We start from the raw sequence: 19384 nt of genomic DNA on the forward strand, positions 1-19384 counted from the left end.
GCCAGTTTCTTGTTTCTCATCTTTGACTTTAGTACCAGTCTATTTCTTCCATCCAACATCTGTATCATCGTGATGTCCCTTACTAGTACAGTTGTCTGGAAAGCATTCTGGACCAAGTACAGCACTTGTCATAGAGTAGGTTCTAATGAATACTTGTTGACTTAACAAATATTCTGAAAATCTGTGGAGCATGTTATACATGTCTGATAGCAACTCAAAGAATATTCTGGGGAAAAAAGAATTAACAGGAGTCCAATCTGGCACCCCACTCCAGTACCCTTGCCTGGAAAATCCCATGGATGGAGGAGCCTGGAAGGCTGCAGTCCATGGGGTTGCTGAGGGTCAGACACGACTGAGCAACTTCACTTTCACTTTTCACTTTCATGCATTGGAGAAGGAAATGGCAACCCATTCCAGTGTTCTTGCCTGGAGAATCCCAGGGATGGGGGAGCCTGGTGGGCTGCCGTCTATGGGGTCACACAGAGTCGGACACAACTGAAGCGACTTAGCAGCAAGCTTTACTCTAAAAGAATGAGTCTCGACAAGGGTGCCCACTCCCACCACTACTATTTAACATAGTTTTGGAAGTTTTGGCCACAGCAATCAGAGCAGAAAAAGAAATAAAAGGGCTCCAAATTGGAAAACAAGAAGTCAAATTCTCACTGTTTGCAGATAACATGATCCTCTTCATAGAAAACCCTAAAGACTCCACCAGAAAATTACTAGAGCTAATCAATGAATATAGTAAAGTTGTAGGATATAAAATCAACACACAGAAATCCCTTGCATTTCTATACACTAATAATGAGAAAATAGAAAGAGAAATTAAGGAAACAATTCCATTCACCATTGCAATGAGAAGAATAAAATACTTAGGAATATATCTACCTAAAGAAACTAAAGACCTATATGTATAAAACTATAAAACACTGGTGAAAGAAATCAAAGAGGACACTAATAGATGGAGAAATATACCATGTTCATGGATCAGAAGAATTAATATCGTGAAAATTAGTATACTACCCAAAGCAGTCTATAGATTCAATGCAATCCCTATCAAGCTACCAACAGTATTTTTCACAGAGCTAGAATAAATAATTTCACAATTTGTATGGAAATACAAAAAACCTTGAATAGCCAAAGCAATCCTAAGAAGAATGGAACTGGAGGAATCAACCTGCCTGACTTCAGGCTCTACTACAAAGCCACAGTCATTAAGACAGCATGGTACTGGCACAAAGACAGAAATATAGATCAATGGAACAAAATAGAAAGCCCAGAGATAAATCCATGCACCTATGGACACCTTGTCTTTGACAAAGGAGGCAAGAATACACAATTGAGAAAAGACGATCTCTTTAACAAGTGGTGCTGGGAAAACAGCTCAACCACTTGTAAAAGAATGAAACTAGAACACTTTCTAACACCATACACAAAAATAAACTCAAAATGGATTAAAGATCTAAACATAAGACCAGAAACTATAAAACTCCTAGAGGAGAACATAGGCAAAACACTCTCCGACATAAATCACAGCAGGATCCTCCTCTATGACCCACCTCCCAGAATATTGGAAATAAAAGCAAAAATAAACAAATGGGACCTAATTAAAATTAAAAGCTTCTGCACAACAAAGGAAACTATAAGCAAGGTGAAAAGACAGCCTTCAGAATGGGAGAAAATAATAGCAAATGAAGCAATTGACAAAGAATTAATCTCAAAAATATAGAAGCGACTCCTGCAGCTCAATTCCAGAAAAATAAATGACCCAATTAAAAAATGGGCCAAAGAACTAAACAGACATTTCTCCAAAGAAGACATACAGATGACTAACAAACACATGAAAAGATGCTCAACATCACTCATTGTCAGAATCAAAACCACAAAGAGCTACCATTTCACGCCAGGCAGAATGGCTGTGATCCAAAAGTCTACAAGCAATAAACGCTGGAGAGGGTGTGGAGAAAAGGCAAACCTCTTACACTGTTGGTGGGAATGCAAACTAGTACAGCCACTGTGGAGAACAGTGTGGAGAGTCCTTAAAAAACTGGAACTAGAACTGCCTTATGCTGGGCATACACACCAAGGAAACCAGAATTGAAAGAGACACGTGTACCCCAATGTTCATCGCAGCACTGTTTATAATAGCCAGGACATGGAAGCAACCTAGATGTCCATCAGCAGATGAATGGATAAGAAAGCTGTGGTACATATACACAGTGGAGTATTACTCAGCCATTAAAAAGAATACATTTGAATCAGTTCTAATGAGGTGGATGAAACTGGAGCCTATTATACAGAGTGAAGTAAGCCAGAAAGAAAAACACCAGTACAGTATACTAATGCATATATATGGAATTTAGAAAGATGGTAACGATAACCCTGTATGTGAGACAGCAAAAGAGACACAGATGTATAGACCCGTCTTTTGGACTCTGTGGGAGAGGGCAAGGGTGGGATGATTTGGGAGAATGGCATTGAAACATGTATATTATCATATGTGAAACGAATCGCCAGTCCAGGTTTGATGCATGATACAGGATGCTCAGGGCTGATGCACTGGGATGACGCAGAGTGATGGGATGGGGAGGGAGGTGGGAAGGGGGTTCAGGATGGGGAACACATGTATACCCGTGGCGGATTCATGTCAATGTATGGCAAAACCAATACAATATTGTAAAGTAATTAGCCTCCAATTAAAACAAATAAATTTATATTAAAATTTTTTTTAAAAAGAAAAAATATCCATGGAAAATACATGTTTGTTTGTGTTCGTGTAAGCTTAATTTTCACAAGATACATTATCTAAAATAATAAATAAATAAATATATAAAAGAATGATTCTCCCTTGGTGAAATTTAAACCCTTATCACCTGGATTGGGAGAGCAATTTTGGGGAGTAAGAGGTTGAGCCACGTGGTCTTCTAGTCACAGGGAGTGGCTGCCAGCCTGGACAATGGGAAAAGTTGCTTTTATTCCATCTTTGTCGTGGAGTTGAAGACTGGCTAGCAGACCTGGAAATACAGTTTGTGGAGCTGGAAGAAGAGACAAGCACAACCGGCCCATCCATTTGATGGGATTCTGAAACCTCTTCCTTCACCTAGTTGATGCTTGTTTCCGTATTCAACCCAATGCCACCTCCCACTTGCTAAGAGTCTGGGTTTTCTGTGAGTCTGGACTGAGACCAGCAGAGACTGGAATGAGAAACTAAAACTTCACAGAGAAGTTCACTGGCAAAACCAGACATATGAACAGCTTCCCATCCTGGCCACTGTCACTGAGCTTGACCAATGGCCCTGGACCCAGGGAGGGACACAACAGCAGGGAGAAAGCTTGTCTGAAGAATGGACCAGAAAGCAGAAGGACAATCATGGAGCAACTTTTTGGGCTCCCTGAGAGTTCCTGAACAGGAGCTCTGGCCTCAGGAAAATCTGAGTTTGGATCCTTGCTCTTCCTGTTTCTATCCTGGCCAAGAGCTTTGCAGGTGTTATTTCACTTGATTCTCACAGTGACCTAGGTGAGGCTCCACATGGAATGTGAAGGTCACAGCTAGGACCAGAACTCAATGCCTGCCAATCCCTCAACAAGGACTCTGTCCCCCGAATCCTATTGCTTCCACATTTTGCTATTGTGGATATAGAAGAAAGTTTTCCCAGGGTGATGGCCCTGAGAAAAGAGAAATCACTTTCAGAAAGGCCATTTTCTCAGAAAATGTCCATGACCATTATTGTCAGAGGAGAAACAACTGCCTGGTGATTTTCCTTCTAGAAAGTTTCCAGCGTCAGGTGGAGCAGGGCTCACAGTGCTCGAGTTTGTGAATCTGAGCCTCCAGCCTTCAAAGGGTTGATGAGAAAGAAGGTACCATTTCACGCCAGTCAGAATGGCTGCGATCCAAAAGTCTACAAGCAATAAATGCTGGAGAGGATGTGGAGAAAAGGGAACCCACTTACATTGTTGGTGGGAATGCAAACTAGTACAGCCACTATGGAGAACAGTGTGGAGATTCCTTAAAAAACTGGAACTAGAACTGCCATACAACCCAGCAATCCCACTGCTGGGCATACACACCAAGGAAACCAGAATTGAAAGAGACACGTGTACCCCAATGTTCATCGCAGCACTGTTTATAATAGTCAGGACATGGAAGCAACCTAGATGTCCATCAGCAGATGAATGGATAAGAAAGCTGTGGTACATATACACAATGGAGTATTACTCAGCCATTAAAAAGAATACATTTGAATCAGTTCTAATGAGGTGGATGAAACTGGAGCCTATTATACAGAGTGAAGTAAGCCAGAAAGAAAAACACCAATACAGTATACTAACGCATATATATGGAATTTAGAAAGATGGTAACGATAACCCTGTATGTGAGACAGCAAAAGAGACACTGATGTATAGAACAGTCTTTTGGACTCTGTGGGAGAGGGAGAGGGTGAGATGATTTGGGAGAATGGCATTGAAATATGTATAATATCATATATAAAATGAGTCGCCAGTCCAGGTTTGATGCACGATACAGGATGCTTGGGGCTGGTGCACTGGGGCAACCCAGAGGGATGGTATGGGGAGGGAGGAGGGAGGAGGGTTCAGGATGGGGAACACGTGTATGCCTGTGGCGGATTCATTTTGATATATGGCAGAACCAATACAATATTGTAAAGTTGAAAAATAAAATAAAATTTAAAAAAAAAAATGTCTTTTCAAAGGGAAAGGAGAGAGTCTAGATGCAAGGAACCCCAGGGCCCTCAGATTCTGGGAAATGTTCTCAGGGAACCTGTGCCTAGGGCTCAGCTGGGTCCTATTATCCTTTACCAGGAAAGCTGCAGTCTTGGGCCCATCCTCTTTTCTGCAGACCATTCAAGAACAACAGTCATGCACTGGGCAGTGAAGTAGAGCATCAGGGATGTCTTTTCCACAACTTAAAAAAAAAAAAATTGAATTTGAATCACTTTAGTAATGCAAGCTTTGTCCAACTCCCCCTCCCTCCCCTCCTGTTGATAAGCTGTCTTCATTCCCCTTCTCACCTGCCTGGCTCCTGTGTTTGGAATCCTGCAGTTTGTGGACAAATCTTTAGGTGGATCTTATTAAGTACTTTTTGAAAAGGTGATTGAAAGGGAGAGGAGTGGAGGAGAGGAATGCCCCAAACTAGATTCATTTTGCACCCTCATCCTGGAGTAGGCTCTATTCCTGAAGGAGAAGGTAGAAGTGGGAAGATGTATCGCTCACATGAGTTTCTGAGAACTGCTTGCAGAGAGTTTCTGGGTCCCTCCTGGATTTGAATGATGGACTCTTACAAGTGCATTCTGGGGAACTTCCCTGATGGTCTAGTGTTAAGAGTCCATCTTGCAGTGCAGGCAATGAAGGTTCAATCTCTGATTGGGGACCTGGCATCCTACATGCTGTAGAACAATGGAACTAGCACATCTCAACTGGAGAGAGTTGTATATGAAAGTGAAAGCGTTAGTTTCGATCAGTTGTGTCCAACTCTTTGCAACCCCATGGACTGTAGCCCTCCAGGCTCCCCTGTCCATGGGGTATTCTCCAGACAATAATACTGGTATGGGTAAGCATTCCCTTCTCAAGGGGGTCTTCCTGACCCTCCTGAGTGATTAAACCCGCATCTCCTCTTTGGTAGGTAGATTCTTTACTATCTGAGCTACAGAGTTGTGTATGCATTGCTTCATTTGGTCTTCACAATAACTTTAATAACTACATACTGTTATTACGCCCATTTTACAGATGAGAAAACTGAGACCTTTAGAGGGTATGAAGCCTGTCAAAAGTGATACAGTCAGGAATGGTTGGAGTAGCAGTCCAGCAACATAGCCTGTGCTCTTAACTACCCTGCTAGACTGCTTCTACATGAGTGTGAAAATGTCCCCTTACAAAAATCCAATTCTAGAAGGAATAATTTCATCACGCTGGCCACACACACTGCCAAGCTCCGGTACAGGCTCACTCTACCAAAATGTGAAAACAGTGGGACATAAACTGGGGGAGGTGAGCTCTGTCTGGTTAACTAGCTTTCATCATATGTCCTTGGGCCCTGGGCGTGTAGTGTCCAAATAATCTTCACAAGGCAGTGTTATTTTAGGTGGCGTTTGAGAGAGTGACACACACACACTTCCCATATAGGACTGTGGGGTCAGCTGCCTGGCTGGCAGCCGGCAGAGAATTCATGGAACTTGGATGGGCTTCACAACTGGTACCGAAACCATTCAGCTTATCTTGTTACATTTATTTTTGCTTATGGGAACTTACCATCATGGGAATGCGTCCCTGTGACAGTCTGAGTGCCCAGGACAAACCAAGACAGTGGAACAACAGTTCCAGGAAAGCCTGGTTCAGTTCTGACAGGGCTGATTTAGAGGGAGGCAAACCTTTAGGGATGGAGAAAGATCACAGAGAGTACCAGTTTGCTGCACCATCACTCTTTGGACACATATGAGCTTGGTTTACAACTCTTAGAGCTTTCTATTGAAGTTGCATCTCACTAGCAAGGCTAGAATTAGGATAGGATAAACCATTGTGGAAAATCAGCCCCCAAGGCTACCCTTCAGACCTTAGTCATCCATTCCAACTGTATGGATTCCTGAAATGTACCAGGTGCTTTCCAAAGCTGAAATGTGAGCAATGGGAGAGCAAAGAAGTCTAGGTCATCAATGGGCATAGGTCTCAATGTACATCTTAAGTTGCATTATTTATATCTTATAGCCGAGCTTTCTAAGGTTTGTCACAACTTCTTGCAAGTCCTGGGAACAGGGAGTTCAAGCCAATTTGCCTGTTGACTGAGTACCAAGCCCATTTCTTGATTTTTGTTTCAACACAGGAGCACAGAGATTGATACAGAATAGTGAGGAGGTACAAGTTTGTTGGATGAATGGATAAATAAACACATTTGAATATGTGCTCAGTTGTTAAGTCACATCCAACTCTTTTGAGACCCTATGGAGTATAGCCCACAAGCTTCTCTGTCCTTGGGCTTCTCCAGGCAAGAATACTAGAGTGGGTTGCCATTTCCTTCTCCAGGGGATCTTCCTGACCCAGGGATCGAACCCGGGTCTCCTGCATTGTAAGTGGATTCTTTACCTTCTGAGCCACCTGGGAAGTCCCTATTTGAATCTGATCAAACTAGATACTAAATATATTTCATGTCTTGTCAGGAAGCATCTTTTTTTCCCCATTCGTTATTCACTTATTCATTCATGCTTATATATATATATATATATATATATATATATATGTATGTATATATTCAAATACATATCTACATATGATCCAGAAGATCATTTCCAATAATTAAAAAGAACAAAATGAAGTTCAGTCACTGATGGTTTTATAGTTTGTGTGTCAGCAAGGTCTCTCTCACCTATCAGCGCTGGGCACTTATTCTTAATCTATTATATTTTCTGGAAACTTATCTTTACTTGGAAAGCAGGGATATATTCCAACTGCCAGGTAGTGACACAGAGACAAATTCCTGCTCTGCTTCCTCACAAGAGGGAACGGGATCAATGTCCAGGTGGGTAAAAATGCAGAACAGAGTTAGCTAAGACTCACTTGGGAAAAGCTTTTGCAAGCTTTCAGGGCGTCCCTGGTGGCTCAAGGGTAGAGAATCCACCCGCTCTTAAGCAGAAGAAATGTTTATTTGAAGTTCATCAATCCGTTGTGTTTTTCCTTGTCTTCATTTTATTTCAATTCAGACAAAGTGAATTATATTATCTTTTATTTTAAACGGCATGAATAATACAATCTTGCATTTGTAAAAATTCTAGATGCCTCTGTATCCATCCATTTATGCATTCTTCCATCTAACAACATATTCTCAGAGGTCTAACAAGAGCAGAGTTTCCCAATTTTCCTCCAGTTGAAAGATTTTGAATCATTTGAATTTTAACGGTGAGTATATGTCATTCCTACCAATAAAACAAAGTCTTTTTTATTTGCATAAAATAGAATAAATTGTAAGGAATCTAGGTCGTTAAAAGAGTGGCTTGGCTTAGTAACTGGGTGTTAAGATCTTGGGGAGGGGGTGAATTTGTGCACCATTGTGTTAGCTTATTTGGAGTTTTCTCTTCTCTTCAGGTACCAGACATGCTCCAACAATGGACTGGTGGCGGGGTTCCAGAGCCGCTACTTCGAGTCAGTGCTGGATCGCGAGTGGCAATTTTACTGCTGTCGCTACAGCAAGAGATGCCCATATTCCTGCTGGTGAGCCTGGCAGCCAAACGCAATCCCTTAAGGCTACTGGGACTGGAGGGGAGCTTGGGGGGGTGTGCTTTGGTCCACGTTTCTAGTTTCATATAAGCATCAGCCTTCATAAACAAGTTTTAAATATAGCAGCTAGTCTATAGAAGGGAGAAGGAAATGGCAACCCACTCCAGTGTTCTTGCCTGGAGAATCCCAGGGACAGAGGAGCCTGGTGGGCTGCCGTCTATGGGGTCGCACAGAGTCACGACCGAAGTGACTTAGCAGCAGCAGCAGCAGCCTATAGAAGGGGATGGATAGATGAAAGAAAAGGCCAGAGTAGTATTCACACTGGGAGGGACCTTACAGGTCATCAACCCAGTGCTCCTACATCCCTCTTTTGGTAGAAAAGCAAAAAAAAAAAAAAAAAAAAAAAAAAAAAGAGCAATAGAGCAAAAACGTGACTTGCCCCAGACCAGCCAGCTTATTTCATGGTGGTTCACCTCTAAGCTGAAGTTTACAGACCCCTGTTTCAGTGCTCTTTTCTGTCTCTATCATTATAACTTCTCATCACATCCAAGGACACTGGACATATCTGGGACCCTATGTTTTCTTGCAGGACTTCTTTTGAAGATCCAGCCTTTTTCCAGGTCAGAGTGCCAAACATAGTATATAATCATAGACTTAAAAAGGACCTGGCCTTTGAGTATATATAAATTCTGATAACTTGCATTGGATGTTGACAACACAACTTGTCCCAAGTTCTTCAGTCTGGAAACAAGTCAGACATTTCTACTTAGAACAAAAGAATAAGTATCAGCATTTGAAGGTTGACTCACTCAAGTGACATATCTTTCCACAGTGTGATGTGATGCTTGGAAAAACAGCCTTGTGGGTCACGCTTATTCTCTGTAACCAAACAACCCCACAGATGCTCAAGTAGGGCAGAGTGTCTCTAGGGATAGACAGCATTTTTCTGTTTGAAGCAGTGATGAATGGTAAATTCAGAGCTCAAAGTCATCTGATCGCAGTAGCTCTCTGATGGGGCAGGGACTTCAGCCAGCTGTCCAAAATGCCTCCATGCTGTTGTTGTTGCTCAGTCACTCAGTCGTGTCTGACTCTTTATGACCCCATGAACTGCAACATGCCAGGCTCCTCTGTCCTCCACTGTTTCCTGGAGTTTGCTCAAATTCATGTGCATTGAGTCAGTGATGTTATCTAACCATCTCATTCTCTGTCATCGCCTTCTCCTCTTGCCTTCAATCATCAGGGTCTTTTCCAATGAGTTGGCTCTTAGCATCAGGCAGTGAAAGTATTGCAGCTTCAGCTTCAGCATCAGTCTTTCCAATTAATATTCAGTGTTGATTTCCTTTAGGACTGATTTATTTGGTCTCCTTGTAGTCCAAGGAACTCTCAAGAGTCTTCTCTCCAGCACCTCAGTTTGGAAGCATCAATTCTTCAGCGCTCAGCTTTCTTTAGGGTCCAACTCTCATATCCATGCATGACTACTGGGAAATCCTTAGCTTTGGCTTTACAGAACTTTGTCAGCAAACTGATGTCTCTGCTTTTTAATATGCTGTCCAGATTTGTCAAAGCTTTCCTTCCAAGGAACAAGCGTGTTTTATTTGTTTTGTTTTGTTTTTTAATTTCATGGCTACAGTCACCATCCACAGTGATTTTGGAGCCCAAGAAAGTAAAATCTGTCATTGCTTCCACTTTTTCCCCATCTATTTGCCATGAAGTGATGGGACCAGATGCCTCCATAAAGCTGGTCTTACTCTACCATGGTTGGTGAACAGACATGGCTAGGGTGTAGGTTATAACTGTGAAAGTTCCTGAATCCAAGACCTAAAGGGTCTTACATTCAGGGTAGAGTAGCAGGAGCCCACCAGTTTCTAAGAGGCTAAGAATTTAATAAGCATGGAGCCGTGTATGTGGGACCAAAGTCTTGAGATCAAAGGCTGACAGAGATGAGCAACTTTTATTAAGTTACCCAAGACATTAAAATCTCTGGTAACAAAATTTATCCTTGGCCGTGGTCTGCAATGGTCTGCCCATCCTCTCCCACCACCCCACTCTCCCCATTCCTCATCCCACTCCATCACCCAGACTTGACACTGACAGTTGGTAGAATCAAACTGTGGAGAGAGAGAGGAGAAGAATGGAGAGAGGAGATAATTCCTCCGAAAGACACAGAAAGTCCACTTTGAAGTGGTCCCTCTAAGAAAGGCTTCCCTTGACTGGACCTCTTCCTGGTTGTGTGGTGTCAGAGCTGAGAACTACTATGGTTGTCAAGGAAATAGTCCTTTTCCAAAGGGACACTTGGAACAGCACAATGAGATTGCAGGAAACTCTGTGGTATGCAGGGCATGACTCACTGTCCCGCCGGCACGTCTAGACATTTCAGTGGCATCTTTAAGTTTCCTGAGTCATGACAGTCTATGTTTTTCTAAATTGCATGAAACCTCTAGGGCATGAATTAGGTCTTATTTCTCTGGCATCTCAGCTTATTGCTTGGCACAAAGTAGGCAATAAATTTTTCAAATGAATAGTTGAGCATCACAGACCCCTTGGAACAGTAACAGTGGGGAAACCTGACATTGATATGAGGAGGTTTTATAGTGGAAAAAAGTCTTCCTTCAAGTGCATTATTTTATCCGATCCTTTTAACAGCCCTTCGGAGCGAGAACTGTTTTCCCACACCTTCCCACAGTGAAAGCTCCTGATAACCCTCTTCCTCTAAACCTTCCCTCACATCACTTTAACTAACTTGAATCACCTCCCAGGGAACTGGGCATATGTGGGTGGAAACATTTTTCTCTTCCCACTTGGAAGGCTGTTCTATAGCACTGAGCCTGACACTGAGAAGTGAACATCTATCCTCTCCGAGCTTGCAAGCTTTTAGGGATTCAGGAATAGCACCCTGTGCACAGGAAAAAAAAGTAAATCATCCAAGCAACTCCCACGTAAGTGCGGGATTTATTTGTTTGGTGGGGACCAAGGCGCCGCTCCCATTTCAGTCTCTGCAGTTTCTCATGAGATATTATAGCATCACTGAAGTCTGGTAAGAAAGCAAATTCCTGATAGAAGCAGACATGGCATCACTCACAAGTCCCCACTGGGACTGGATACAGACATAAATGTTGTTACACAGATTTATTTATGTGTGAGAATATGCATTCTTAGTCCATTCATCTGCAAACCACAAACACGTGTCACTGAGGAAGCCACAACCTTTCAGAGACTGAATAATTCCCCAGTCTCCACACAGCTCCAGTGGCTGCTTGCCATGCACCAGGCTGTCCCCCATCAGCACGCTGAGGCTGTCCAGGCGTAGACCATGTCGCAGGGACCAACAGTTTTGAATTGAACATGTGTTTCCTTTCCTAAATGTTTCTTTTCCAGATTCATAGCCTTTCCTCAGGTTCACTGCATAATATGTTTTGACTAAAAAAAAAAAAAAAGCCCTTCCTCAGAATCAGCATAGATAACCCATTAGTTTTCCTTCAGCCTTGAGTTTCTATAATGAATTTCTACTATGAGTTTCTATATGAATCTCAGATACTGTATTCTGTTCTCCACTATCTGGTCTCCCCCTCCATTATGCTGAAGTCATAAGCCAGAGATTTTTTTTTTTTTTTAATTCCTAGATAGTTCTGGCTAACAACTACAACAAAATCAGCTCATCTGAATATTCTCCTCTTCCTACCCCAAAGCACTCCATCAAAGCTTATCTTTAACTACTGCTTTCATTGTCCAGCTTTTAATACAAGATGGCTAATGTTTGCATTCCCATTTCCCGTGAGACCATGACAGGGATAAAGATGACCTCAGAGGCATCTCCATGTGGCATCTGCCCCCCCCCCACCCCTGCTCAGATGCCTACCACAGTACTACTCCCAGAAGCCTGGTGGGAAGGGAGGCTTCTACGATGCTTCCTCTGAGCAGGTTGGAAGCTGTGATTACAGAGACGGAGACACCCACATTTTGAGAAAGTAAGACCGGATGTTACATTTTTAAGCAGCTTGCTTTGAGTTTAGCTGCTTCTGGGGCTTAGATCAACCATCGCCTGGCACCGCATGAAACACGAAGCACTCATTTTAGGGGTCGATGGGCCCTTTGAACTTCAGCAAAATCAATCGTATCTGTCATCATTTGGGGTGGCGTGGCTGTCGTAATCATTGTGCCATATTTCTAATTTAGAAATGTATTTGCCGCCTGCATGTCAGTGCTTCCTCCCTTCCTATGCTCAACCTTTAAGAGTAGAAACTTCAGAGATGTGGCTGGTTGTCTAGTAAGTATTGGGTAACATAAGACCAGGTCCTACTTGCTGCTTAGAACAAAGTAAATCTTGCAATTCCAAATTTGTGGCTCTATACTTTCTTGTCCACTCTCTTTTATTGTATTCTAGAAATAATCATTCATTCCTCTATTCATTAATTCACTTAATCAGACTGAATATGAATGGATATAAGTACAGTTCATAGACTTTGATTCAGTTCCTAATGATGATGATAATTTTTATTTTATTTATTAATCTACCCTGTTAGCTCATTTACTTCTGATGCACAGAAATCATGATCTATGGCCCAGATGATAGAACCAGGGTGCAGAAGTTGTGACTTGTTCAAAGTTCTGAACTCAATTCCAACAGGTCTGTCTGCCTCCAGATCCCACATGCTTTGCACAGTACTGAGTCCTCTGAATCTCGATGAGAAAATAAGACCTGGACAAATGGAGTATTAGGTAACAATACAGTGGGCATCTCATAGTGAAAACAGAGAAGAAAGTGGTTATTTTAGCTGGAGGGGAGACACTGCAGATGGAGTTGTCCCCACCAACTGCAGGATCGGGCAACCATGACGCAGTGTGGCCAGTGAAAACTAACATGAGTCAAAACAAATGTGCTTACTGACCAGCCCTGGGCTTGGAATGGTGAGCTGGAAATTCATTTCCAAGAGAGTGATTTGGAAAATACTTAGGGACTTTCCTATTCTAATTTAAAACCACAGATATATCTAGAACTGTGTTCCCCCTGTTGTGATACATATTTGAACACTTTGATACATAGTGCTCCAAAATGCCACAAGAGGACAGACATGACCGTATTGAATTCTTTCTCCTACCCCCAGAGTTCAGGGCCTCTCTGCAGAGACGGGCACTTTGGTGACTCCAGAGTCATTTAGTCCCACTTGAACTCTTCCCCCAGCTCTTTGCAGAAGTCAGTTGACTCCGAGGTTGCTTTCCTGTATGCATAACTGCAATTGGGTTTTACTTTTTTCATTTTTGCAAAAATAATTCAAATAGGTTCTGATATAGCACCTACTGGGGATGCCAGGCCACTGGCAAATTAGTCTCACCTAAAATTTTCTCATTCTTTGTAGCTTACCTGGCAAAGCATTTATTAATCAAGAGGATTGACCACAAGCAGATTCTGTTTATTTAAGACACTTTTCAGTGATTTGCCTGTCAGAAAGGGGTGTCCTCTTTTTGACTGTATGTGGAATGTAGGCCAATCTCAACATATCCCAAGTCTATAAATGTTGAATTTCTCCACATCCACAGCTGAACTAGATTATAAAAGTGTATATGCTTGTCATATACTAATGACCCCTCAAGGAGCTCACTGTACTGATCACCATTGTGAAACAAGATGCTATACAGTATTCTGTTTTTTGATCAAAAGCTAAATATGTGGTGCTGACAAGTAATAGGACTTTATAATGTTGTTTAGTCTCTAAGTTGTTTAGTCGCTAATGTTGTTTAGTCGCTAAGTTGTGTTAGACTCTTTTGCGAACCCATGAACTATAGTCTGGGAGGCTCCTCTGTCCATGGGATTTCCCAGGTAAGAATACTGGAGTGGGTTGCCATTTCCTTCTTCAGGGGATCACTCCTGACCAAGGGGTAAAACCCATGTCTCCTGCATCGCAGGCAGATTTTTTACCACTGAGCCACCTGCAAGGCCCAGAACATTAGAATAGGGTATTTTAAACAAGGTGTTAATTGAAAAGCAGAAAAGTGACATGTTAGTTGCTCAGTCATGTTTGACTCTTTGTGACCCCATGGACTGTAGCCCACCAAGCTCCTCTGTCCATGGAATTCTCCAGGCAAGAATATTGGAGTGGGTTTCCATTTCCTTCTCCAGGGTATCTTCTTGACCCTGGGATTGGAACCTGGGTCTTCTGCTTTGCAGGCAGACTCTTTACCATCTGAGTGACCAGGGAATTCTGGGAAGCATAGAAAATAGAAGTAAGACAGAATTAGAGGTTGGATTGACCAGAAGAAGCTTCTGAAAATGTTGTTTGAGGATGGGCTGAGCACTAAAGAATGGGATGGGAAACACTGTTTACTCTTGTTTTGAAAAAAGCTGATGTATGGCTTCCTCAGGTAACCCCTTCTAGTTTGTTAACTTGTAGATGCTGAGTTTTCTTTCAGTTTTTAGGGTAGGACATCTGTGGTGTGTGCTTCTTGGCATCCCACAAAGTGGGATAAGGTTGAGGATGTGACACTAACTGATGCTGGGCCATAGGGCATGGCCCCATTTGTTCTCGTGCACACCAGTGAAGTACACAGCCTAAAAGTGGAGCCTCTGGGATGACCCCCAAAGAATCCAGTTGTCCTACTTGCTGACAGGTCAGACAGGTAACAAATAGATGCTGGTACTACAAGGTCTGACCTTGTGTTCAAGTCTCAGTAATCAATAATAAATGGCTTCCTGAATGGCTCAGTGGTAAAGAATCTGCCTGCAATACAGGACATGAGGGTGCAATCCCTGGGTTGGGAATATACTCTGGGGAAGGAAATGGCAACTCATTCCAGTATTCTTGTCTGGGAAATCCCATGGACAGAACCTGGTGGGCTATAGTCTATGGGATTGCAAAAGAGTCAGATATGACTTAGCAACTAAACAAAACAAATCAATAATAAAGGTGAAGTTTGATAAAATCTATACTGAGTCACTTTCTGTTGAGAAAGAGTCAAAACCCTTTCCTTTAACTATTAAAAATTGCATAAGTTCTCAAGCAAACCTCCAACAATAAGTAAATTGTCCTCTTTAAATTCTATCTCTACTCTCCTTTTTAAAATGAATGTGATGATATATATCTGAGTAAGCTCTGTGACATGTCATGTTCTCATAGAAAAGGAGAATGCCATCTGTCAGCTGTGGCTCAATTTGTGGTAACGTACTGGACAGCAATCATTTATGGATTCTAGCTGAATCCATTGATAATTTCAGAGCTTTAATAATCTTAGATGAGAAAATCCTATATCTGTTTTAAAAATCACCTCCATTTGCATGGGCCTTCTTCAATTCATACCTAAGACATTATTTAATTTCTTTCCATCTTCTTCAAACTTATCTAATACAAGAAATTGTACAAGTGGTTCTATGTTATCAAGTTCTCACTTAGTTTTGAAACAACCTTCTGGTCCTGTCCCCTTGCCTACAGTTCAGTTCAGTCACTCAGTCGTGTCCAACTCTTGGTGACCCCATGGACTGCAGCATGCCAGGCTTCCTTGTCGGTCACCAACTCCCAAAACTTGCTCAAACTCATGTCCAATGAGTCGGTGATGCTATACTTTTGCCTACAGATGGCATTAAAAGTAGTTTAAAGTGAGAAATTATGCTCCAGTAGCCACTCATCCAAAAGTAATAGGGGAAACACACACAGAGGGACAATTAGCTCTTTGTAAAGGGATATATAAGGATCCTGATAGAAGAGGTTCAGTAGTAGACTCATTTCAGTAAATTGCATAAAAACGTGCATATAATCAAAGCTATCTTTTTTCCAGTAGTCATGTATGGATTGGCAGATTTGGTCCATAAAGAAAACTGAGCACCGAACAATTGATACTTTTGAATTGTGGTCCTTGAGAGTCTTGAGAGTCCCTTGGACTGCAAGGAGATCAACCAATCAATCTGAAAGGAAATCAACCCTGAATATTCATTGGAAGGACTGATGCTGAAGATGAAGCCCCAATACTTGGGCCACCTAATGTGAAGAGCTAAGTCATTGGAAAAGACCCTGATGCTGGGAAAGATTGAAGGCAAAAGGAAGAGGAGGCAGCCGAGGATGAGATGGTTAGATAGCATCACTGACTCAATGGACATGAGTTTGAGCAAACTCAGGGAGAGAGTGGAGGACAGGGAAGCCAGGCATGTTGGAGTCCATGGGGTCACAAAGAGTCAGACACAACTTAGTGACTGAACAACAGCAATGTTACTGACAGAACTTTCTCTTCTTGCAAGGGAAGGCCTGTTTGATTGTTTTAATTGGTCTGGAAATGTATGGCAGTGCTCCGTATGAAGTGTACTTTGCCATAAAACTGCCTGCCGTGACCTGGTAATCCACAAGGAATCTGGAACCACACTGAACTCCTCCCCTTCTGCCCTCAGGAAGCCCATCACCATAGTTTATGAAACCCTTATCTTGTGCTTCCTTGTAGTCTCTTTTAATTTCCTGACAAGTCCCTATGCCCTTGTCCCCGTGTCTTGTTCTGAACGTTTAAATTCTATTTTTTCCTTCTGAGGAGTTATTACTAGGGCTTTCACTTATTGGAATATTTTGTGTGTGCATGACATCCTCAGAAACTAAATGGAGGCACATTTATCTTGTTCTAGAATTCAGAATCCTGACTGTATTGAAACAGCAGTTCCCTCTATGAATGGTGTTTGGGAGGTTTATTGATTGGGATTCTTTCTTCCTCTGTATTTTTACTTTCATAAAGTAGAAGTAATTTTTACCAAAACCCAAACTCTTGCCTTACCCTCTTTATCAAAGATTCTGTAAAATAATCTACACTTGACCTCATGATTTTATAACAAAAACAAAACAACATGAAAATCCCCAATATCAAGTAAGAACAAAAAACTGGCTGGGACCAAGATGGAAATACACAAATAAGCATGTATGACACCTTCCTGAAGGTATTCTAGAAATTTACTGAACAGCAGTCCCCCACAGAGGAACCTCATAGACAAACTGTCAGTTGAACAGGAGACTTTTGGTCTGGCCACTACCAAAAATGAAGCCATAGGAACTGCTAGTTGAAAAAAGCAATGCATAACTTTTGTCCCCCTTTGAAGCTTAAAATATCATTTTTTTTAAAAATGCAAGCCTCTCTTTCCCATTTCATTCCAAATGTATTTAATTATCCAAATAATCTGAAAGTAGATCAGTAAAAACTTAAAAAACTATCAGTCTAGCATAATGATTTCCAATAGTTTTGGGAACTGGATTTAGCTTAATGTAGTGTTGCCTAGGGGCTTTCCTGGTGGCTCAGATGGTAAAGAATCTGCCTATAAAACAGGAGACCCAGTTTCAACCCATGGATCAGAAAGATCCCCTGGAGATGGGAATCGCAACCCACTCCAGTATCCTTGCCTGGAGAATTCCATGGACGGAGGAGTCTGGTGGGCTATATAGTCCATGGGGTCACAAAGAGTCAGACACGACTGAGTGACTACCGTACACTATTACCTTAGGTGGATTTCTGCCTCAGCACATCTTAAAATGTTTGGCAATCAACTTTTATATATTGTATCTAAAGAGTGCTCTAAAAATTCTGTAAAATATTTTGTGCTCCCTGATGTAAGAAAAAATGCATTCTACTCCATCTCTTTTAATCCTAATTTTCATTATCAACAAATCCCTCCTCCTTTGGGTAAACTTGAATCTAGCACTTGTTAGAATCCTCAGGGATCACAAACCAACAGAATCAAAATGAAAACCTATTAGGGCCATTTATGAGTCATTTAATGTTTTCATTAGGAAAAGAAAGTCCTTGTTCTGAGTCTCTTTGGAAACACAAAATAGGGTTCTGCCTTAGCTTGTTTCCTTCCATAAATATTAAGCAGAAACACATGGAACCCACTCTAGATAGGGCTTGGTGTTCTGATAGAGCATAATTATGTCTTGAGAAGAGAAGAATCAGAGAACAAGAACAAGTGCATAATGTGGGAAAAGAAATGGTTATGAACAAAGAGAGTGAAGTTTTAGGTTTCGGTTTGGGCTTCCCTGGTGGCTCAGAGGGTAAAGCGTCTGCCTGCAATGCAGGAGACCTGGGTTCGATCCCTGGATTGGGAAGATCCTCTGGAGAAGGAAATGGCAACCCACTCTGGTATCCTTCCCTGGAAAATCCCATGGACAGAGAAACCTGGTAGGCTATAGTCCATGGGGTTTCAAAAAGTCGGAGACGACTGAACAACTTCAACTTCAATAACTCAGGTTATCTTGTGTTAACTTGTTGCATCGAAGCTTGAGAATCTTCTAAGAGACCTTCCAGTTTATGAATCAGGCTTTTAAGATCTCATGACAATCCTTGCAGTATTAAGTTTACATTTAGGGAGATCTTTATATCATCAACATACAATGACCTGTGACCCCAAATCAGATTAAATTACTGACACTATTTGTTTCCCAAGAAGTTTGGGGGTGCAGATAAAGACTTTGGGGAACACATATCATACCGAAAGGACTATTTTGATCCTGAAGATCCCCAGTGGTGAAGCATTATAAGAGCCAGGAAATTCTAGATTTATTCTAGTGGACCACAACAAGCCTACCCAGGGAGAGGCCAGGGCTTGGCTTAATCTTGGAGGAGAAAGAAGGAAATGTGAAGGAGGAAGAAGACACAAAATTTCTCCTAACAATTCAACTCCTACCACGTGTCATACTTATTTGTGTTAACCCAAATGACAAACCTATAAGGTAACTTTCATTCTTCTATAGACCAGGAAACTGAGATTAAATGACTCTCTCAAGGCTATTTATTTATTCAAAAAATACTTACTAGGACCAGGAACTGTTTTAGGTGCCAAATAAACAATGGCAGACTAGGTAAAAACTACCTTTATACAGCTTATATTTTATTTTAATATTTTTCAAATACAGTAAAAAAAAGTGCATATTAAATTATCAGACCATACAAATAACATACAAATACATGCACACATATATATTTTAAACAAAGTTTTTATCTACATACACAATAACTTATCTTTAGTATGTATAATGCAGTCTCTGATATTTTCTATTCAATCTCTTCTTCTTTTTTAAAGCTCAGCTGGTCCTAACCAATTAAATTGATTTCATGATCTACTAGTAAGTTACAACCTGTATTTTGAAAGCATGGTTCTGGTTGACTGGATTGGGATGAACTAATACTGATACAAGTCAATGTTTCCTCA

General features: G+C 41.5%; 1 protein-coding gene across 1 annotated transcript in view; it reads left to right on the plus strand.

Moving 5' to 3' along the window:
• Window positions 1–19384, plus strand: part of DPT (dermatopontin) — a 37064-nt gene that overhangs the window by 11694 nt on the left and 5986 nt on the right. Inside the window, exon 2 of the mRNA XM_006054331.4 lies at window positions 8092–8217. Coding sequence (XP_006054393.1) covers window positions 8092–8217 — 126 coding nt within the window. The remainder of the gene's footprint in view (window positions 1–8091; window positions 8218–19384) is intronic.

Source organism: Bubalus bubalis, chromosome 5 (assembly GCF_019923935.1).
Source record: "Bubalus bubalis isolate 160015118507 breed Murrah chromosome 5, NDDB_SH_1, whole genome shotgun sequence".
NCBI classification, from domain to species: domain Eukaryota; kingdom Metazoa; phylum Chordata; class Mammalia; order Artiodactyla; family Bovidae; genus Bubalus; species Bubalus bubalis.